We start from the raw sequence: 23,920 nt of genomic DNA on the forward strand, positions 1-23,920 counted from the left end.
GAAGTATTTGAGATACCTTTATTATTAAATTTTCACATATATTGCGAAAGTTAACAATTAGCAAAACAAATGAAGATTTTATTTTAAATATAGGAGAGAGGAAATAACTTTTGTCTAATTTTTACTTAGATGTTTAATTGTTACGACCGGTTTTGGTTCATTAAAACATTTTCAAGTAAACTGTTGTTTCTTTCTTTGTCGGTCGGTAGCCGGTGGTTCGACGTGGGTGCTTTGTTCACACACTCAAATCGACAGCTGTGTTCGTCGGTGGTTCGAGCCCTAAGCTGTACGATCGATTTTCACTTTCTATCAACCAACCCGTGTTAGGAATCATATGATAAAAGGTAAGACCTCGTTGTTCCTTAGCTCGCAAAAGTTTCGACTTTTGAGGGTTGTCTTTCGTAGGGGTGCGACAGTTGATTAACGGAAAATCAGATTTTAAACAGACAGACTTTTCATTATAAATACTACAAGTTTTTTTATTACTTTAGTCTTAGATCTATTAGGAAAAAATATTGTTCGCTTTCTATTTCTCGATCATTCAACAAAAAATGTGTGAAATTGCCAAATGACAAAGAAAATGACTACAATATGACTACAATAAAAACTCTTCACAAGGATATATAGAGCATACACAGATGTTTATTTCAGATACAAACTGGAAGAAACACCCTTTCGAAACAACTACTCAAACATTGAATTACAGAAAATTATATATGTTTTAATCCAATAATGAGTGTTTGTAGTACAAACTAAATGGAGAGAAGTTATTTTCTAGTATCTCAGAGTTCATATATTCAGATAAACTTTTTCCTTTTCTCTTCTCCCATTTCCTGTGATTCACTGTTCACGTAAAAGTAGTTGTTTAGAAAGAGTCTTCACTTTCAGTTTGTATCTTGAAGAATTTTTTGTGCATGATCTGAGTAATTCAATTGAGTTTTTATTGTATATTTTTTTACCTTCTTTGTAAGTCAACCAATGTTTGTTTAATGATGGAGGAGCTTCTTCCCCAAAAAACTAATCTCTTCTAGAAATATTCCATTTTCAATTACAATTCATCACTTGCAAAAATAATTCAAACAGAGATCCATCATGTGTATTGAAGTAATGTATTATTGATTTTTTATTAACAAAATTTTTAAATATTACTGGATTTTTTTCCCAACACCATACCCGATATTTTTAACACTTCGACACGTGTTTCGATTACCAAGTGGTGTTGGGAAAAAACTCCAGTAATATTAATTACTACACCAAAGGTTCCGAATAGTGCATCACAAGAACAAAATTTTTAATTTTTCTATCGAATAAACTTTCAAAGTAATGTACTAATTTCCATCTACTGGAAAAATTATTGTTTCTTTTCTAATGTCTTTTTTTGCACTAGCGAGCTTTTTTATCGTTTAATTATAAAGTAGCAATGTATTCGAGAACTGTTGGATATTCAGTTCGGACTTCCATTTTCTAATATAATATGAATTGATTTGAAATCCCTGAAAAACATTGAAAAGATTAACCGAAAATAACAATTTTATTGAACAAAAAACTGAAATTACAAAGAAATAACATACAAGCTACAACCAAAAAATTGAAACATTAATAAAAGCTGAAAATTAAAAATAGGTTCAACAAAAAGTGAAATATAAAAATTAAAAGATCCAAACCATTTTAATTTTTCATTTTTTGTTATCAATTTTTTTTTTAATTTTCAGCTTTAAATAATATATCAATTTTTTGGTTAAAGCTTGCATGTTATTTCTTTGTAATTTCAGTTTTGTGTTTAGTAAAATTGTTATTTTTGAATGACCATTTTATTTTTTTAGATGGATTTCAAATCAACTCATATTATATAATTAGACAATGGAAGTCTGAACTGATAAAATACACCACGAAACATTGTCGACCACCTTCAAATATACTATTCATATGTTTTCGTCACTGAGACAACTTGAACGCGACTTCGTAATCTTGTCCAGTCAAAAAATCAAGTCAAGTAGTGAATCTCTGAAGAAATCCAATAAATATCAATTGGTGCCAAGATTAATTACTTCACAAAAAAGACCGTTACAAGTCTTGTTTGTCAACCAATGAACTATATCCTTGAGCAATTTTTTATCGTCGTAGTCCAATTTAAGTGCCCTGCCTTGATAGAATAGCAATTACGTCATATATCTTCTGTTTCAATGATCAAATTCTCGGTGAATGTAATTCAGTGTACGTACCTATACTTAAAAGCGATCAGATAAATATTTAATAATTGGTCTAACAGTACCTAACATACAATATCTCAGACTAATACTGGTTTCAAGTGTGCTTAAAATCTCGTTGAATCAAACAGCTCATGATGCTTTTTTTCCTGAGGTTGGGCCATATAATTTATGAATATTTATTATGCACGTACATGAAACACATTCACATCATTAGGAATGCTGGAAGTGTAATGGAAATTTGTTGAGAGTGTGAAATATTTGAAAACGCACTGTACCAAAAGAGCCTTTGTCGTTTATAAAACATGTTAAGATAATATCATAATTTTCGACCCCACGCAAAATTCTGCTACGTTTTTGGGCTCTTAAATACGGGGAACACTTGGGCCATATGTCCTTCTGTTTGTATATGAGGAATTTACGAAAATTATTTTTCAAGTGCTACGGTAGTTATGTAATGGGAAAAATAGTTCTCTGAGTTATTATTTTCATTCCATGATTTTGTAGCTCTTGTATTTTGTGCAATTGAATAGAAACAAAATCGATGGGCTTTATTCAAAATATGGTTATATAATTGAATTATAGCCAGTATTTTTTATCGAACTTTTTTGGTATTTTCACCTTCTACAACAAGGAAAATATGAAAATTGTAATGGAGAACTTTACACACGTGCAGATAGTCTAATCAACAAGTTCAAAAACATGAAAAATAGAGATAAAGGTCCTAAAAATATGAGCGATAGCTCATTCGATTCGGAATCACCTCTAGAAAAATGTTTATGAAGGATTTCGGTGGAGGTGAAAGATTGCAATTGTTATTAACAAAATAAGATTTAAAAAAAATGGTATTTAATTTTTCGTTAATAACTCAAAAAATATTAATATTTAAGCAATTTTGAAAAAAGCTCGTTAAAGAGGAGTAAATTTTCGATAAAAATGTCCCGACTCCCGAAACTCTCCATTATTTATAATTTTAATTTAACTTTGAAAATATGGTTCCGCGCGGCTGTTACGGCATGTGAGAGCTGCCGCTGAAGAGAGTTTATCAAAAGAAATAGTTTTTTTTATAACATGAAGTGTCATTTTAAAAATTTGAAAAAAATCTAGTATCTTCTCAACACTTAAATGAATCAAGTCCCGTAGCAAGAAAGTGTTATCACCATTTTTCAAAAAGTTATTCAATTGTTAACTAACAAAATTTTTCCCAATCTCCGTAGGTATGAATAATGGGATAAAAGGTATAAATAATTGGCCAATAAATTTTAAACTTCGTGGAGCCCTTATGATGTATATACTCCCTATGATCCTGTGATAAAAGTTCATAAAAATTCATTAATTTGTTAACTATGATTTTTAATAACTGTTGCAAAATGATATATCTAAAAATTGTTGATAATTTTTTTTCAATTGATATTTAGCTATGTCGGTTTTCACATTAAACAATGGCAGTTATTAACATAGGATCTGAATTTTTCACGTCATTTGTTTTAAACAAATAGAGAAATTCAATATTTTTGAAAAATTATTTTCTGTGATTTTGTTGTCTAGAGATAATTATGATTTATAAAAAATGTTTTTCTTAATTTAAATTTTTAATTGTTCAAAATCGATTTTTTATAATTCGATTTTTTAAATAATTAATTAGGAAATAATTTTGCTTTTAAAAATTATAATTTACACTTTCAAATAGTGTGGAAAAAAATTTCATTCATTATTTGATTGTTTATTAATTTAACAATTTGTTATAAACAAATATTGACCAGAAAAAAAATTATAAAAGAAGCTATAAAGTGCCATACATTTTGTTTATTATAATTGTATAATTGAATTAATTATATAATAAGGACTCCGCCTCATCAGAAATAACAATTAAACGTTTATTTGCTGACTTCAAACGTGGTCATAGAAACACCGATGATGCAAAACGCAGTGGACGCCCAAATGAGGCAGTAACTCCTGAAAACAAAAAATCCACAAAATCGTTTTGAATAATCAAAGAGTGAAGTTGCGTGAGGTGGCTGTCATTGTAAAGATATCAAAAAAACGTGTTGGCTTTATATTGCATGAGCATTTGACGAGGGGAAAGCTTTGTTCAGAGTGCCACACAAGCTCACCGTTGACCAAACACAAGGAACTCTTAATGACTCTGAGTAGTGGTTGGCCATGTTTAAACATAACAAACCCAAATTTTCGCATCGATATGTGACAATGAATGAAACATGGATCCATCAGCTTTCGGCTGGAAAGGTTACGACATCGGTATTTTGGGATGTGCTTGGTGTATTGTTCATCGACTACCTTGAGAAGGGATATACCATCATCATTGAATATGGTATAGCGTTATTGGAGTGTTTGAAGACCGAAATTGTAAAGAAACGACCATATATGGCAAAGAAAGAAATTTTGGCAGACATCAAAAAATGCTCATCGGTAAGAAATTTCGCTTGATGAATGAGGTCAATTTTGAACAAAAAACTTTTTTTTAGACCCTGGACTTTTCCGCCCATGTGCCAGCCCATTTCTAAGGAGAATATACGCTGATTCTTCAAGTTTACGTCTGTTAAAGTGAGGTTTATTGGCACTTATTCTCGTCTTGTTCCATTTAACTCGTTGTTCACCATCTGATTTCAATATGAATTCAGACATTTTTGAACCTATATGTCTGTTTCTGTTGTTCATTCTCACGTACTTTCAATGGTCTCAGAGTTTCATCAAAATAACTTCTACCACAAGAACAATGTATCTCATGAATTAATTTTTTTTGTTTTTTTTTTCTGTGTTGTTGGGTTTTGTAAGTGTGAGTATAGATCTCGGTGTATTTTTGTTGATGTTGATTTTGTTGTTGGTGTATCAAAGTTTTTTTGTTGCAACTGTTGTTCTGTTCATGTACCATTTGCAAATGATGAATCCATATTTCATAAAGAATTCAATTTCGTTCAAATATGAGATCTGTTTAAAATCTGTTTTTCCGCTAACCAGATGTCGCACTCCTACGAACGACAACCCTCAGAAGTCGAAACTTCTGCGAGCTAAGGATTAACAAGGTCTCACCTTTTAACGTGTGATTCCTAACACGGGTTGGACGATAGCAAGTGAAGATCAATCGTTCAGACTAGGGCTTGAACCACCGACCAACACGGCAGTCAATTCGAGTGAGTGAACAAAGCACCCACGCCGAACCGCTTGGCTACCGACCGACCGAGATGAACAATAGAATCCCCAAAGCCTTCGCGGGGATTTCCGTTTCAAATCGTATCCATAGTTTGCGTTGCTGGAGATGATTATTGAAGATATCGACTAAATTGAAAAGACTATATTTTTTGGAGAGAATAATTTAAAAAAAAAGGGTTTTTGCTTTCCACTTCTTCATCTGTATAAAAAAAAGTGGGAAACTTCCAGAGAAAGGAAGACGTCTGAGTGTTCTACCACCCAGTATACAGGTTGTTCATTGAACATGCGGTAAAAATTCAAGGAAGTATTCCTTGTACTATTCTCAGGATATTTTGTCCTTTGATGATTTTGGATAGGGCGCTTTGTTTCGAAGATACGGAGCGAAAAAGAATTTTCGACAATAACAATTTATTACAAAAAGTACATGTAATGTTTCTTAATCTACAAGAATTGTTGAAAATTGTTACCCCATGCTCGGATTCCATAATCCAACCTTCTCCTCATCGACTCCCGAACTCTATCAAAAACACCAGGATCACTTACGAGACATACAATTCAAATTGAATGTCTGCAGCCGTTTGTAGTAATCGGAATACTTTTATTTCGGCTACGGTAATAATTTTAAAGTTACCAAAGTTGTTATTGTCGAAATTATATTCCGCCCCGTATCTTCGGAACAAAGCGCCCTATCAGAAATCATCAAAGGACAAAATATCCTTAGAATAGTCGAAGGAATAGTTCCTCGTTTTTTTTGCCGCATGTGTAATAAACATCTTGTATAACTAATCATATACGAATCTTTTCAGAAAATAAGGTGAATGAATCAATTTTTTTCATTTTCTTATGTTGGTACACATATATACACACTTTTAGCTGTTTAGTATGTTTAGTTTGTTGGTAAGAGGCATAAAAGTTAAAAATGTTTTGCGTGTCAGCGATTTTCTGCTATCAGAAAAAATAGATCAAAGAATTTGCATCAAAGTTTATGTAAAAACTGGAATGAAATGCTCTAAAACACTTGAAATAGTGAGATTGGCATACGGTGATAGTACCCTGAGTCAGAAAAATGTTTACAAGTGTTACAAGCTTTCCATAGAAGGTCCAGAAGATGTGAATGACGGCTCCCGCGATGAACGGATAAAAGCACATCAACAACCGATGAAAATTTGGAGAAATTGAAGAAAATTTATATGGAGAATCGTCGAATCACCATAAAAGAAGTTGCTGATTATGTCGGCATATTGGTTATCTCATGCCATGCAATTTTTCCGGAAATTTCGGGCATGAAGCACGAAGTTTGTTCCAAAATTGCTGAATTTTGACCAAAAAAAAACCCATGAGCATCGCCCAGTAATTGTTGAATGACGTCAACGGCGATACAGATTTGCTGAAAAGGATTATAACTGGTGACGAATCATGGGTATATGGTTATGACATCGAAACCAAAGTCCTATCGTCTCAATGGACGAGCTCAGGATAGCCAATAGCAAAAAAGCACGCCAAGTTCGATCAAATATCAAGGTTTTCCTCACTGTTTTCTTCAAATACCATGGCGTTGTGAATTACGAGTTCTTGCATCGTGGTTGTACGTCAATAAGGAGTATTATCGTGAAGTTATGCGCCGCTTGCGAGAAGTAATACGATGAAAATGTCCGGTATTGTAAAAAAAACAATTAATGGCTTTTCCATTACGATATTGCACCTGTCGTCATTGCTTGTTCGCAATTTGTTGGCCAAAAGCAACAACGAAATCATACCTCAGCCGTATTTACCAGATTTGGTCCCCTGCGACTCTTTTCTGTTCACAAGATTGGAGAAATCCATGTAAGGACGACGTTTTGCGACGATTGGGGAGATAAAATCCGAATCGTTGAGAGAGCTCAAAGACAAAAAAAGTGCATATCAGAACTGCATCGAGGATTAGAAAAACGCTGGCACAAGTGTATTATATCGGTGAGGGATTACTTTGAAGGGCACGACATACATTGATGAATGAATTAATATTAAAATTCACCTTATTTTTTGAACGAACCTCGTACTCTACCCCCGTCACTCAATATTGCTCAAGTTTGAAATGATTCAGTAATTTTTCTATGTGTTTTTGTATTTTTGAGACTTTTTCAGAATTCTGGAAGTTTTTTATTGGATGCTTGAATTGAAATTCTTGATTTGTACCAAAACGATTAATTTGTGTTGTTTTTTCTCTTTGGCTCCATTTAGACTCTTTTGGTGTGAACTAACCATACCAAAAATTAAAATGTCAAAAATGCTAATTCTCAGAACGTCGAATAACGTCGAATATGCAAACGTAATCATAAAATATGCAAAAAGGATCTCATCATATACTAATAGAAAAAAAAAAGCAATCTGCTTGATGAATATACTACCTTATGAATTTCATTAGTTCGGACTTCCATTGTCTGATATTTGCATAAAACAAATTGAAATCTCTAAAAGAATTAAAAAAGAAGAATTAAAAATTGAAGAACAAGAATAAAAATGAACAGCTGAAAAAACAATTATATTAAGCAAAAAAACCTGAAACGAACTAATAGTGAAATAAAATACAAGTAAAAATGGAACAAATTGAACAAAAAATAAAAATAAAATTAAAAAGTCGAGAGATTCCCAGCCAAGTTACTTCACAACGTTTCGATTGTTAGAATCCACAATCGTCCTCGGGTGATGACTGGACTGATTCCTCCGTGAGCTGACTATTTATAGGTCATTTGAGTACTTTCACTTGTCTCTGCTTTCTTTTTCTCCGCTTCACTGGTTTAGTGGGAGATGACCGTTTGGCGGGAGTTGGCCATTTTTCGCTTGATTATGGGTTTCCATATGTTGTGTATATCTACGCTAGCTTGGCTGAATATATGTATGCGGCTTCTTTGAATTTCCTCCTGAACCAATGCTCCTCTTTGTGTATGATCTCAGCTTGGGTTATGTTAATGGGTCCAAACGTGCTCTCCTATTCCTGATTTACTAGTTTTCCCTCGATGTGTGTGTTTCTTGTGCTCGGCAATGCGAACATTCAATGGCCTCTAAGTTTCACCGATATAGGATTTTCCGCACTCACAGGGTATCCGGTAAATGCAATTCTTGGAATTGCAGTCCGCGTTTGGTGGCCTGGTTTTCGTGAGGCTGCTACGGATAGTGTTTCCGGATCTGAAGCAGGTTCTGATGTTGTAATTGGATCCAATTTTTCGTATCTTTTCCGATAATCCTCTGATGTAGGGAAGTGCAAACACTGGTTGTGACGGCTTCCTTTCGGAGCTCCTGCTGTCTTTTAGCCAAAGTCTTTTCTACCATCGCTTTTGAGTAGCCATTTCGTTGAAGATCATTTTTGATGATATCTAGTTCCTTCTCGAGACCTTTCTTTGTATTACAAAGTCCGAAAGCACGGTCTAGTAGAGTTTTGATGATTTTTTTTTGTCGATTGATGGTGGTTGGATTCGTGTTTCAGATACTGTCCCGTGTGAGTGGGATTTCGGTATACAGATGTTTCCCACTTAGTGTGTCGGTCCTTTTTATCAATACGTCTGAGAATGGCAGTTCGTTGTGGGCTCCCTTCTCCATTGTGAAAGTGATGGAAGGTATTACGCTGTTGATGTGTTTCACGAGGGCGTCTAGTTCAGTATTCCCATGGTTCCATATTATGAAGGTGTCATCAACATATCTCAACCAGACACGAGGTTTCTTGTGGGCTTCTTCAATGGCCAGAGTTTCAAACCACTTCATATATATGTTGGCTATGACTGGTGAAATTGGCGTTCTCATTGGTACTCCCTCATCTTGTGTAAAGAATCCGTCCGTCAGAGATTTCAAATCATATCAAACAATGGAAGTCCGAACTAATGAAATTCATCATGGAACATTGTCAATCACCTTCAAACAAATACTATCTTATTTTTCGATCAAACAAGTTTTGGACGTTTTCTAGTAGGTGTATTCTAGTCTCTTGAAATAACGAAGATCTGGGTCCATAGAATCATTCATGACACTCACATGTAGAGTTTCGTAATATAGCATTTGTTCAGTGTTCATCTTAAGCGGGGCACAGCAAAGCAATAAAAGTCTCGAAGAAACGAAAAAATATCACACCTACGTGTAATTCAAATCCTCATGTAAGTAATTATAAATAAAAATAGATACCTAAAAGAAATGGCTGATATCCAAATACATCCCACGGGCCTCGACATGTGGTGAAATAGATTCTTCCTCTTTATTTTCGTCGGAAGAATGTTTTTTCATTTAGATATGTTTTCGAAGTAAAATAGAGTTGTCTTTATACAGGCCTTCTTGTCTTGAGATGTCGGATAGGAATTGATTGTTACTGCTTTATTATTTACTGACTACTCTAATAAACCTTCAACTTGGACATCACTGCAGGATTTTACATTTTGACATTTTCCACCCTCAGATATATTAAATTTCTGTTCAGTACTGCCCCTTTCAAATTTTCAGTCCCTGAAAATAACAGGAATAGTTACTTTCTTGGACGATATTATTTTGACGTTTGTATCTTGAATCAGTAGTGTCATATTTTCAGTAAAAAATTAATATGCAGTTGCCCAAGAAATTCTTATTTCACATTGTTCAAATGAAACCCGAAATTTTTGAATCGATTGTAACTTTACATTTTAATATTTTCAACAGTGTTTGCATATGTTTGGCAATTATCACTTATCAATTTCTTATATAAGTTTTACTGAATGGGAAAAATTGAATCAACATAAATCTCTTCCCGTCTAATTTCATCCAGCATTTGCATTTTTTTTTTGATAAATTAAGAAAGCGGAAAGATCTCATCTTGTTCGATTGGGCATCATTTAAAAATCACACTTTCTGACCCATTATAGAATTTTCATGTCACTGAATCATTACAGCGCTGAAAGTAGGTGTTTTTATGACACAATAAATCCGCTTTCCAAAAGGTTCGACATTAGTGTTTACATATGAATTAATGTTGTTTTTAGTAACATCAGATATCTGCAAAATATCCAATTTATTCGCTGAACTCCTAAATTACAACTGTTGTTTGTAATCTTGATGAGTAAATGAAAATTAATATTATATTGATGATATCCCGATCAATCTCTCCTAGTTAACCTGTCCAGTATAACGTGATAATCGAAAAATAGCTACTTTCCTGGATGATACCGTAGCTGATATTTTCAATCGAATTCTCGATATAATAAAACTGTAATAAATAATCAATCTGGAAAAAAAAAATATTTGATTAATATAGATTCATTTCATGAAAAGTTAACGAAAAAATAATGTTTTCGTGAATTTTTTCTTACATCGAGTCGGTAAGTAGAAGTAGTTTTTCAAATTTTAAAATTGATATTCAATAAAAATAAATGTTCATGGTCCAAAGCAGCACCAGGCGTATTTTCAACATTAAATGGAAATTATCAATAACAGAAATGAAGCTGACTACAGTAAAATTCGGAATATTGCTGTTTTTCAATTTTATTTTAATTTCTACATAGTTATTTGATTATAGTTTTTTGAGTTTCATAATTGTATTCTGCATGTTATTATGAATTTCCATTTGTAGTAACAAGATGATATGTTGTTTTTTTTTTAATTTATGAACTAACGCAACTAATGTTTATATTGAAGTAGTTATTCCAAATTGTTTTTTTCGTGTAATTCAATGTTTATACAAGGTCGTGATTCTATTAATTAATTGACTGCTTTATCTTGTGATGTTATCTAGATTGGTGCTGATGAGGCAATAAGACAGGTGTCTTATTCCGAAACATCGATGTCCGCCATTGAGGATGACAGTTTTGTTCCATGTTGGTGAAATCTCTTCCATATACTATATTGTATAACAATCCTGTGAATGATATCTGATTCAATTCCATAACGAATGTTTAAATTACAAACTGAAGAGGAAAAGTGCTTTTTATATAATTCAATGTTTTTATGAAAGTAGTTGTTTCGAGAGGGCTTTTTTCCAGTTTGTATCTGAACGAATTGCTCTTTTAGATAATCTGAAAGTTACTCCTTTGCATGATCTTTGCATGTTTGCAAAAAGTTCATTTCCACTTTTTTTTTGTATGAAGATGAAGAAATTGAAAGGCAAAACCTTTATTTCCCAATAATCTTTTTCTATTTAAATCTATTTTTCCGTTAATCAGCTGTCGCCCCCATACGAACGACAACTCTCAGAAGTTGAGAAACTTGTGTGAGCTAGGGATTAACAAGGTCTTACTTTTTAACGTCTGATTCCCAACATGAATGAACCCATTCTTTGAATGATCACAATATATAATATTTATTCTTCTGACTCGAGGAATACAATCCTAACATACCGTTCAAGTAGTTAGTTTAAGCCGATTTCAGAACCTCCCCCCACCACTTTCAACCTTGAAATGACCTCTACGTCACACGAAGTTGCGAAGGTGACTTTGAGGAGGTGTTATGAGTTTGTCCTTGAACGACCTTGACATGCGTCATACGGCAACGCAGACAAGGTGACTTTGAGGTGCTGTTTTGGGTTTAACCTTGAATGACCTTCATTCTTTTCCCATATTTTCGACAGGGTGACTTTGACTTCCAATGAATTCGAGCCAGTTTGGCACCCACACGATCTAACATAACCAAGGTGACTTTGAACGATTGTTTTGAGTTTGCCCTTGAACGACCTTGATCAACGTCACTCAACGCAGACAAGGTGACTTTGATGAGGCAGTGTTTTGGGTTTGACTTTGAATGACTTTCATTCACTTCCCATATTTTCAACAAGGCTTTCTTGAAGTTTTGAACCTACACAACACAACATAGCCAAGGTGACTTTGAAGGAGTGTTTTGCGTCTGACTTTGAATGACCTGCAACTACGTCACGCGATAAAGACAATATTATTTTGGAGTAGTGTTTTCGGACACCCAGCTTGTGGTGAAGAAGTACCCCCTCTTCTTCAACCACGTTCTATAAATGTTCGGAGGATCACCATTTCACATTCAGTTTGAATAACCCAACGTACTCGAATAGATGAGTGAAAGTAGTGCTGCAAAGTGACAGAGAGTATTACGTCAGGAGTATACACAGCAATCCAGGTGAACATATTTTATATTTGTATACCATAATTCCACTATATTCGAAATGGATCATTTGAAATTTAATATCGAAAAGATCAATTCTGCAATAATTCAACAAACTGTGGCTATGGAGCAGAAGCCTTTAATATCTTTGACTATCGATAAAGGTTATAAAATTGAAAAGATGTCGATGCTATCCACACGATATGGTAAATCCATTCAAGTAGTTTTGTTGGACGAGGAAAATAATACTTCTTTTAAATCATGGCTTCCAAAACGTGTCTCAGAACATTTTACGGAAGAAATGATTCACGAAGTGAATTCATCCAAAGCCAAATTCATTTTTACATATATCGGTCAAAGTTCTCAGGATTATCCTGGTGCTAAAACACGCTCACTAGTCAAATTCGATATTTTAGATTGAATATAACTTCAATATCTTTGTAAATAGTAGAAATATGGTATATTAATGTAAAATATGGATTAGCTCCCGCGCTTCAAACATGATAAAATTTCAAGTGAGTGTTTTTTTGCAGCATAATTTCCAAACTAATGAATGCATTTTGTGTATTTTCAGAGTACAAGCATGTGGATGCAATATTCAGCCGAAGAGTGGCCGGAAGCAGTCAATTTGGATTCTGCAATAAGGAGGTTGGCTTGGGAATTAGCCGACTTGAGTTTTGACGCTCTTCACTCATCAAACTATGATTTAAGTGTATGTTATGATGCTGAAGAGGTACGAAAACTTTTGGAGCTCAGTGAGAAATATGAACTTGGTGTGGCACTGTGCCATAAATATTCGTATGGAAGCGGAAATTTGGATGAGTTCTGTGAGCTAATGATTGAAGCAGACTTGAAGCATTTCCTTCACAGCATATCCGTTTACCTACCACAGAATATCATAGAGAAATATCAATTGGAGCCACAGAATCCCAACCCACAACCGGAAGAATCTTCAAATAACGGTGTTGTGAATATTTGAAATCTATTGTATACATTATAAAATCATGTTTCAATCCATGCTTGTCTATATCTGATTGTTTGGTAAATAAAAGGCAGAAGATAATTATTGAGTGTTTTATTATTTATCAATATCGAATACTCCATGGTGAATTACATGTCAATCTTATTACAATCCAGTCTGAACAGAGCCATTTAGGGCATTATAGGACAAAACAGCATCGTGTAGGATGAGTGCATATACTTTGGTGTTTGCTGGAAACTTCACCTTGCGTGTTTCGAATTCTATTTTGATGTCGACAGTAGATGACTTCATAGCATCGGGTTGGTGAGAGCAGTCGATGATAAATAGTGGATTGTTGCGAAAGCTACCAATATCCATCATGGGCTCACTCATAGCTTTATCGTAGTAGCTGCGTTGGAAGTTTTCATATGCATAGTAGGCTGACGAGTCTAACTTTTTGTCAAAATCTAGATTCCAACGCTCATATGGGTATACTTCAGAGTTTAGAGATAGTCGAATATTATTAATATTCGCATGTATGAATTTCGTCACATCTTTTGATATATTTTCAGATTGGTCGGTGCTTTGAAAGCCGATGATGATGTATCGAGGTCTTTCGAGGCTGTTGGTTGTCTTCACGGCCCAAATATCTGAGGATGTATCACGAAGTGTGGGTAATTCATAAAGGTCCCATATACGATAAGCCACCTTTACTTTTGCATTATTCGCATTTTTATTGATGCGGTTCAATAGCTTCAGTTTCTGACGATCTTCCGGCACGATGTGTCTGATTCTCCATTCTATTTTGTTGATTTCCAAATGAGCATCGACTTCTCCAATAAACGAATTTTTGAATGAGCGTGCAATAATCAAAATGAGCTCTTGCTTGACATTCAATACTCCTCTGTTGTAATCTTCAGCAAAACCCATGAGATACTTCAAGGGTAATTTACCGCTGAATACATTGCTGACGGAATCCAATATATCTTGTTTGTTCACATCAAGACCCCATCCTATTGGTAGTAGGGAATTTGCATGTGTTTGTCCAAATGATATCATCGTTTTCATTGTGGTAGTTATGCCGGGTTTTCGAACAACGGCCACTTGCTCTCCACCCATTTCATAGCGAATTTCGTCGAAGAGGAAGGCGAGGGCGTTATTGGATAGGTAGCACTGCTTCGTGTCATCAGATGGTGTGAACTTCCCCTCGATATAAATGTAACTGTCTGCAATATCGAGTATAAGGTCTTGAAAATTGATTGGAATTCGGATTTCATCTGAATTTTTGTAATATGGTGATCCATACGGTTTATATGTATGCTCGTGAAGGCTGATTAGGGAATGATCAAAGATGGGCTCCTCGAATACCTCCAGCTTATCACTTGTGGTTATGGTCGCCATGTTATTACTATTTTTTATATCGCACCTTCAAGCCAATAGATTTGAGAAAGTGTAAACTACTAGCGCTTAGTCTATATCTTGACCGTTTGGCGGGCATACGTGGAATGAATCGACTTTTAGATTTTCTCTTCTTTAAATGCACATTATCATAGTCTCCACCTGATACATTACGCTGATTCAACTGCTGCCGCTGCTGTAATCGCTGGCTTTTAAAGCACAACCCCATTTTTTAGAAAAAATTATGGTGAAATCAATAGCCTTATCAATTATAATCATCTGCTCAGCGTTATGAAATGATAAATACTGAGTTAAAATTTCTTCAGCTCCTGCTTTATACTGATTTTTTTCACAGATGATCATCGCTCACCATCGTTTTTGCTCAATTGTTTGAATGCTTATCGAGGGTTGTTTTTTCATATCAGATTGCATCGATTTGATATCCTTCTCCATATGTTCACACTTTTTTACAATTTCCACTAATTTCAGCCCAAGCGTAATGAGATCTTCCCTGACTGATGCGGAATATTTTTCTACTCCATCTAATCTCAAATTGATTTTATCAATATCAGAATCTAATTCTCCTCTGATCTTTGAGATGTAAAAACCAACATATTCTCGATTAACACAATCCGTACTCTCTTTAGGCTCGGCTACATTTTTCAAACGTTTATTTTCCATATCAAAGTTTCCATCGGAAGTCAATTTGAAACCAACTCCAGGTTGTCCTCGCAAAACAGTATTTGAAACTGCCTTACTTCTACGACCAAACTTATCGATGCTTCCACCACTCATTTTTGTGATACACTTATGACGGTCGTCGATGTTGTGAATCAACATATGAGAAATGATGATCGTTATATCCTAATCAATTCCAATTTAACTATTATTTTTTCACCATTGAAATTGATTAGATTACCATTATCATCCAATATGCGTAAAGTGATATTGTCGAGGTACTTACGACCGCCAGGCTGGATTGGCATATAAATAATATTTTGCGGTTCCTTGGTGAGTTTGTAACCGGGCTCTACATCAATATCAAATTCAAAGATGCTATGGATTTCATCACCATTTGAATATGCTCCAGCTGTGACATTACAATCCACACGAATAATTCTCACCTTATTGATATTTACGGGCAATGTTGATTCATGAGTTTCATCGATGCCAAACACATCGGCTTCGAACCCTAAAAGTTCGGCAATAGTGTTTTCATGTTTGAGATGGATGTAATATTTCGACCTCATTTCACATTTCAGAGTGTTGTTGTTTGCGTGTAGGAGAAATACTCCATCGATATTCTCCTCAGCTCCATTTTCCAATTGCATTTCTTTGGATTTGATGAATTTTTGAATCACCTTATTGATTTCATCAATTTCATATGCTCCAGGTGGAATTTTTATAATGATAGGAGGTGAGTTAGCTTCTTTAGAATAGGCGATAATATTATTTTTCACATCCACATTGAATATGGAGTTGTAGGAATAGAAACCGTGTAAGCCCAGACCATAATTAGCGCCACTATCCAATTCGATGGGTGGGTAGAAGTTGGCGCTCAACTCGCTAGAGTGTCCCGACAATGAAAACGTGCGTGACATGACTGATGAATTTTCACTGACTCATGTCAATTTATTGCTGGCAGCAGAAATTGTGGAGTAATCGTCGTTTTTTAGGTGGTCTGTCCAGATGATCCATCCCATTATGTGTGACTACATTCACATCATTCACTTTACAATAACAACAGAAAATTTTTCTTGTAGGTGGCCCATCATTCACATCGGAATTATTGCTGTTGCCGCTGGAATCATTCTGATGGTCTTGGCAGTACTGATACTTTAAGACATCAATATCATTTTGTAGATTTTGTGGTAACTTATCCCATACAGATGCAATTTCATGCGATGCACACCCAATCAACACCTCTTTCGGCATATTAGCGAGTTGTTCTTTACTCATTTCTCGTAAAGTGCGTACTCTGGAATATGCGATCAATGAATTACTCATCCTCTTGATACTTTCCCTGTCCTGCGCTGGTGTTATCTCCATGTCTTGCTCTGTAGAAATTCCAAACACAAATGACCACACCATACTGTGTTGAATTGTTGTTTACGCTCATAGTTATATGTGATAATAGTGGTAGGATTTGAACCCCTATGAAAATAGTGAATCAATTCTTTTGGAGGGGGTAAATCACCGAAACTATCGAAATATTTCACAGAAGTGCTGCTTTTTCTGTATGCTACCCAATGCGTCCCTTGACCATGTCGACTATCCAAATTTACTACGGCAGATTCATATCGGAGTGGTCCCGATTTTGGCAAATCGTCACGCATATATACCCCCCGAAAATATGGAATCATCATTTTCTTAGCATGATAGTTGAGGTCGATGTTGGAGAGAGCTCTTTGAGGTAGCAAATCTATGAGTTTTTTGAAATTTGAGGTTTCAAATAGACTCCTAATCCTTTACGGTAAGGCTTCAAATAGATACCGCTTCCTCGTTTACCTAGAGCGATTGCCTCCATATTTTTATTATGTCGATTGGCCTCACTCAATTGTTCCCTACTCGCTTTCGCTGCTTGTACTGCTTTTGTTATGCCAGCTGTAGCACCAGCTAAACTACCTAGCGCCGATAAACCAGCAAAAATTGGAATGAGTGGTAGTATTCCACCAATTTTAGGAATTGGTATGATTCGCGGTGTGCGAATTTTCTTTTTCCCACCCGCAGCCCTCGTATATTTGCGTGCTGCTTTTAGTGCAATTTCAGCTGCTCTTTTAGAATTTTTGACAACAAATTCACTTCCGCCCGCTTTGTGTAGAACATCACGCACTTTCTTAACGATTCCAGAACCAAAAGCTGTCACCTTAGAATCTTTCAATAGTTTTTTTGATTTTTTTTTCTTGGTAGGACCCTTTTTTTTCTGTATTCGTGACTGCTTGGCTGCTAATTCGCAACCCATACCAAATCGTCGTTTTCCCTTCATTATATTCGTAATTAGCCAAGCGGCTCCTTTCTCTCCAATAGATGCGTCTTTTGCCTTGAATCGATTCCAAGCACTTTCTGCAAGCTCTTGATCTGCTCTGTGTCTAGCTGGAAGATTGTTAGGATCCTGTGAATATGCAATATCGTGTTTTCGGCATGCAGAATCCAGTTGATTCACACCCGGATCACCTCTCGCCAATCTTTTCTGCAATTTGGTGCCAGGGCCGCAATACTGATAGCCAGGTAAATGTAATTCGAAAGGTAGACTATTGATGAGGGAATTGACCAATCCCGTACCAGCTTTATTTGAATGCCGCTTAGGAGATCTGCATCGTCTCATAACCCCCATTTAAATAAAGGAATCGATTTGGAGACGTGCTTATATAGTCTCCAACTGTCATACAATGCGCATACTAAAGCAGAAGCACCAATTTTCCATCGATAATTTCGATGAAAAAGTGGGTAGCGGATCTGAAAGCGGTGTGAAACAGCGTCATGGATCCTTACTTCCACTATCCATTCGCGGTCTGATTATCGGACCTTCCAATTGCGGCAAGACAAATGTTATGATTTCTCTACTGACTCACCCTCTAGGATTACGATTTGCAAATGTTTATCTTTATTCAAAGTCCCTTTATCAACCCAAATATGAGTATTTACGTGAAGTATTAGCTCCAATTGAAGGGTTGGGATTTTACACTTTCGCCAATAATGCAACTGAAATAGTAGAGCCTTCGGATGCCAGAACCGATTCAATATTCATTTTCGATGATGTGATGTGTGAGAAACAGGATGTTATACGATCATATTTCAGTATGGGACGTCATAAAAATGTGGATTGCTTCTATCTAGCCCAAACATATTCACGAGTCCCGAAACAATTGATTCGAGATAATGCAAATTTTATTGTGCTGTTCAAACAAGATGATATGAATCTCAATCATATTTTTTCTGACCACGTGTCACCAGATGTGACATACAAGCAATTTAAAGATATGTGTGCGAGATGTTGGGAGAATAAATATGGATTTTTAGTAATTGATAAGGATCGAGAGGTGCTAGATGGACGTTATCGAAAAGGATTTGATGCTTTCATATATCCTTGACGTTCTTGAAACAATTGAATCATTCGAGTGCTAGATAGTGTGGACGACACTTCATTGCACACACATTTGAAGTGAATACATTATGGAGAGAAAAAATGATGATGAAATGTGTTTGAAAAGAAAGTTGATAGAAGCAACAGATGCCGTTCGGAAGAAATTTAATTATATCAAGAATAGTCGCTTAGGTGATCAATCAGCACTCGAAAGAATATATGAGCCAATAATAACTCCTTTGAAAGCAATATCTGCCAATACTGAAGGAGCATCTCAAATAAATCAGGTGATACAGACAACAAAGAGTGCTACACCATTCACCGCCAAAAATATAGTTAAAAGTGAGCTAAAACCGAAATTTGAAGAGGCTTTTTCGAAGGATCTTCAAGCTTCTTTATCGACAACTTCAGATTTAGAATCATCTAATGTGCTTGATAATGGTGATGAGGTACAAAAGCACATACAAAAGTTACTATCAGGAAATCCCTCATACGATACCGTCTTTGGAGTACACATGAACACTGAAACGGGAAATTTACAAATGGGTGTAGCTGATGTGGAGTTCATCAATGAGAAAATTGTGTTCAAGAAAAATGGTAAAACTATTGCCACTTATCAGGGTACCCCAAAACTATATAAATTATTATTCATGAAAGTACCGTCGGGAAATATCCCCTCTTCCGATATGATCACTTATGGTGATATACTCAAATTAACGAAGGCAGCATATAAATACAATGAAAGAAAACAGGGTCTATTATCAAATAATTGGAAGAAATATCGAGAAATAATCCTACCACTATTATCCAATGGAGACCCACTGCAGAACCCCAGTAGAGAAGGTGCCGGCATAATAAAAATACCCACTCAAAAGAAATATATCAGAAATAAGCATATAGATTATGTTTATTGGAATAAACTCGAAGAACTGGTTGATCGCCTTCGATTGCTTTGGAGTTCACGAATGGCTGGTCATACCGGGCACGATAATGAAATATTGGCCATAATTGAGGAGTTACGTGAAGAAGGATTAGTCTATTGACCGTAATATAATGAACACAATGTATGAAGCTGACTCAGTTACTCACAGACGATCTAACTATGCATACCACAATTGATAAATTTGGGCGTAGAAGGGGTGGTGTTGGTAAACCACTTGTTGGAAGATCGGGTGTTGGATTCATTCTCACACCACATGGTGATTATGACATTCAGAATAAGCGGCTACAGAATATTGGTGAACCTGTAGACGATGAAGACTCTGTCACTAAAAAATATGTTGACAATCACATTAAAGAAGCCAAGGAATCAACCCTGAACTATTTCCAAGAATTCATTTCACCAGCGCTACGATACGTCAGAAAAAACATTGATTCAAAAAATACCGAACTGCGAATCATCATTGACAAAAATGTACTCATCACTTCAGCATTAGCTGATCGGTTGAGTAATGTGGAAAAGCGAATTGGTGTTGTAACCGAGTTGGTTGATACTTTTACTGAGCGAGTTATTGAAGTTGAACAGTCAGTCGTTAAACCTGCACGTGAACAGTAGCGAACTGAATCCTCAACTTCATCATTTCGAAGAAGCCATACAGCAGTAGTATGAGTGATGCAAAATGGCAGGTTGTGAAGGAAATACATAAGTCGGCGCGTCGTAATTTTCCCCGTCGAATGACAATAATAAAGGGATTTTATGACTTGTGGCAGATGGATCTGATGGAAATGCAACCATATGCTAAAGAAAATAATGGTTATAGGTACATCCTCATAGTAATCAACTGTTACTCAAAGTATGTATGGTCAAGACCGCTGAGAAATAAAACAGCTGATTCAGTTACTGCAGCTATGGCGAGTGTGTTGAAAGATGCGAAGTATGTCCCAAGGAACTTACAATCTGATCACGGTACCGAGTTTTATAATTCAAAATTTTCATCGCTAATGAGAGAGCACCGTATCAATCATTACTCAACATTTAGTACAAAAAAAGCTGCAATTGCGGAAAGAGTCATCAGGACGTTGAAAAGTTGGCTTCATAGACAATTTTCACTTCAAGGCAATTACAGTTGGTTGAATATTCTTCCTATAATTACCAGTCAATATAACAACAAAGTTCATCGTACCATTGGCATGAAGCCTGCAGACGTAAAACCATCCACAAAATTGACAGTTTATGCAAGATCAAAGAAGCAGCGTGGAAAACGCGAAAAAAAAGAATTTAAAATTGGAGATATGGTGCGAATCAGTAAGTTTAAAGGCGTATTCGAAAAAGGTTATACGGCAAACTTTACAACTGAGCTTTTCAAAGTTGTAAAAGTAAATAGAACGTATCCTATAACTTATGCGCTCGAAGATGTGAACGGACAGCCAATTAAAGGTTCCTTCTATGGTATGGAATTGAATAAAACCCATGATCCCAATACATATTTGGTGGAGCGAGTTTTGAAACGAAAAGGACGTCGTTTATATGTAAAATGGCTCGGATTCTCCGAAAATCACAACTCGTGGATCAATGAAAATTCATTAGTGTAATAGCATTATTATTGTACTTGATGAAAAATAAAGTGGAATGTAATAAATTTGAATTTCATTATACATTTTCTAAAACTGTGGAATCTTTTATTCTTCGCTGTATAAATAGTTTCGAAATACCAAAAATTATACAAGTAATATTGTAGCAATGGATTTATTTATTTTATAAATCAACATACACTAAAATGATTTACATGAACAAAATGGAGTTTAAATCAACAGGTCTGCCCAGGGCCTATCTGGGTGTATGTCGATGTACGATTACCATGGATTCCTCGTCTCCTGATCTGCACCTCTCGTGAATTCGACTGGGCTGCCATATGCCCCTCTCTTAATCGTATAGAGCGAGAAGTGGGAGTAGTGTGGGGGGCGCTACTACGACCACAACCGAATCATATAAAAGTCGAGTCCCGATCCTGAACCTCACTCAGTATATGAGAGCATATCGAGATGAATTCCGAAAAAATTGCCGCTGTATTAGCTAGGATATCACTTGATGATGAGAATAATTGGACGGATGAAGAGTCATTGAATGGGGATGAAATGGCTCCCAACATAGAGGGAATTGTAGAAGAGGAAGTTGAAATTATTGGAGGCGAGGCAAATATTGTAGTCGACGAAGATGCTAATGATTTGGAGCACGAGGAGATTGTTGAAGGGGATGTCATCGAGGATGACCTGAGTGATGAAGGTATTGTGGCTGATTCATCTGAAGATGATGGTGCCTTAATGATCGGCGTCCGATGGCTCAACGTCACCGACACATTAGAAGATCGACTGGATCTGTATTGTGTGACAGATGCCCACGTAAATATCAGAACGATCGATGGCGGTATCCAGAAGTTATGTTGGTGCTGTTTTCGATTTTACTCGATACGTAACAATAACGGTGGCTGGTATCAACATGTAAACACCCATGATACGGTCTCTATGATGCAGCTGGGTCAGTATTGGTGTGAGGCATGTGAAAGGCCGCTCACAAATTTCACAAGAGTATCAGCATGCATAATATGCAATAGTGTCAAACCTGTGACACACTAACCGTGGGCCTTCTGGTCAAAAAAAAAAACAGCCCTTTTCAGGGCTACATTATTCATACAAACAGTAGTAGTAGTAGTACACCGGGGAATATCGTCTCGCGACATGAGATTCTTCTTCTCAGGTCTGAAAGTTGGAAAATTTCCACTTAGTAGTAGAATATGAAACTGGTTTACAGCTGAAAATATACATTTTCATTGAATAACTAGTATATTTTCGATTTTACAAGGAAAAAAGTTATGACGAAAGTTGTATGAAATTGGATTTTTTACAATTGAGAATGAATATCAACTACACCCTGCCCCAAATATCATGATCCGCGTAGCAAATTACACGGCTGCCACTGAAATAATGAAGCAGCAACCGCGAATCAACGGCTGTGACAGAATAAATAAATTGATCCACGGATTAATCGCCACTGTCGCGGGCCCGCGAATAGTAAGCGGATCCATGATAATCCGCGGAATAGATGAAAGTTTACGATGTAGGTGAGAAATTAAATACACTCTGTTTTAAAGTTATGACGCGGTTTCAACCGCGGATCCGCGACTGCGGCGGAATGAATCACGACTCAATCCGTTGAATGAATCATAATTCGCGGGATGAAGATAGGAAACAGATGTGGTCCGCTTCGCTCCGCTTCGCTCCGCTCCGCTTCAAAAATTTTTCGACACGCGAATTGAATTAATTCGTGACCGCCGTTGAAATTATTCTGCGGATTAAATCGCGGATTCGCGGTCACGGTCGCGGATCCGCGGATAATTCGCAGATAAAACCGCGGATCCGCGGCCATGGCCGCGGATTCGCGGTTTTATCCGCGGATTATCCGCGGATTCGCGGCCGCGGCCGCGAATCCGCGATTTAATCCGCGGATTATTTTAATTCGCGGCCGCGAATTAATTTAATTCGCGGGTCGAAAAATTTTTTGACCCTGCGGGTCAACCGCTCAGTTAACAATACCTTAGAAGTTGAGGATATGTAGTTTATTCCCAGATATCATAGCTTGAAGCCCAACCGCTCAATTGTAGGTGCCTTAGAAGTTGGAGATATAAAGATTACTCCTAACTTGAGATTACTACTCAGATTCTATCATCACGCATTAGTATTATCACTCTCAGATATCATCCGTCACATATATATAAAGTGAAATACACTATAATTGCAAGTCTATCTTCTCTATGAACCATCATCAATTGGTTCTCTTTGCAGGCAACTCAGGAGGAAAATTTTGCTTTGATCAGCTAACCACATAAATGTGCGTTCTACTATAATTGAAAGGTGAATACCTGATAGGTATTTCATTTCAAACAGACTAATTTGTAGTTATGTCAGCATAATAGTTGGAAAAAAACAGGAGCAGAATTTTTTTTGTCAGAATTTATTTTTTAAATTAGAAAAAACAAACAAACAAATTATTATTATTTTCATTACATTTTCAAATACAGATATAACATTTCGAAATCAATTTTAAAC

General features: G+C 35.9%; 2 protein-coding genes across 6 annotated transcripts in view; both read left to right on the forward strand.

Moving 5' to 3' along the window:
* Ca-beta (Calcium channel protein beta subunit) overlaps positions 1-23,920 on the forward strand; it is a 483,978-nt gene that overhangs the window by 282,812 nt on the left and 177,246 nt on the right. The window lies entirely within an intron of this gene.
* LOC141481285 (uncharacterized) lies at positions 11,717-18,842 on the forward strand. Its single transcript, XM_074172643.1, has 2 exons — positions 11,717-12,949; positions 13,009-18,842. The coding sequence occupies exons 1-2, from the start codon at positions 12,935-12,937 to the stop codon at positions 13,411-13,413; spliced, it is 420 nt and encodes a 139-aa protein (XP_074028744.1). The 5' UTR covers positions 11,717-12,934; the 3' UTR covers positions 13,414-18,842.

Source organism: Leptinotarsa decemlineata, unplaced genomic scaffold (assembly GCF_025532065.1).
Source record: "Leptinotarsa decemlineata unplaced genomic scaffold, Ldec_3_MD MMD2_tig00000133_RagTag_RagTag, whole genome shotgun sequence".
NCBI classification, from domain to species: domain Eukaryota; kingdom Metazoa; phylum Arthropoda; class Insecta; order Coleoptera; family Chrysomelidae; genus Leptinotarsa; species Leptinotarsa decemlineata.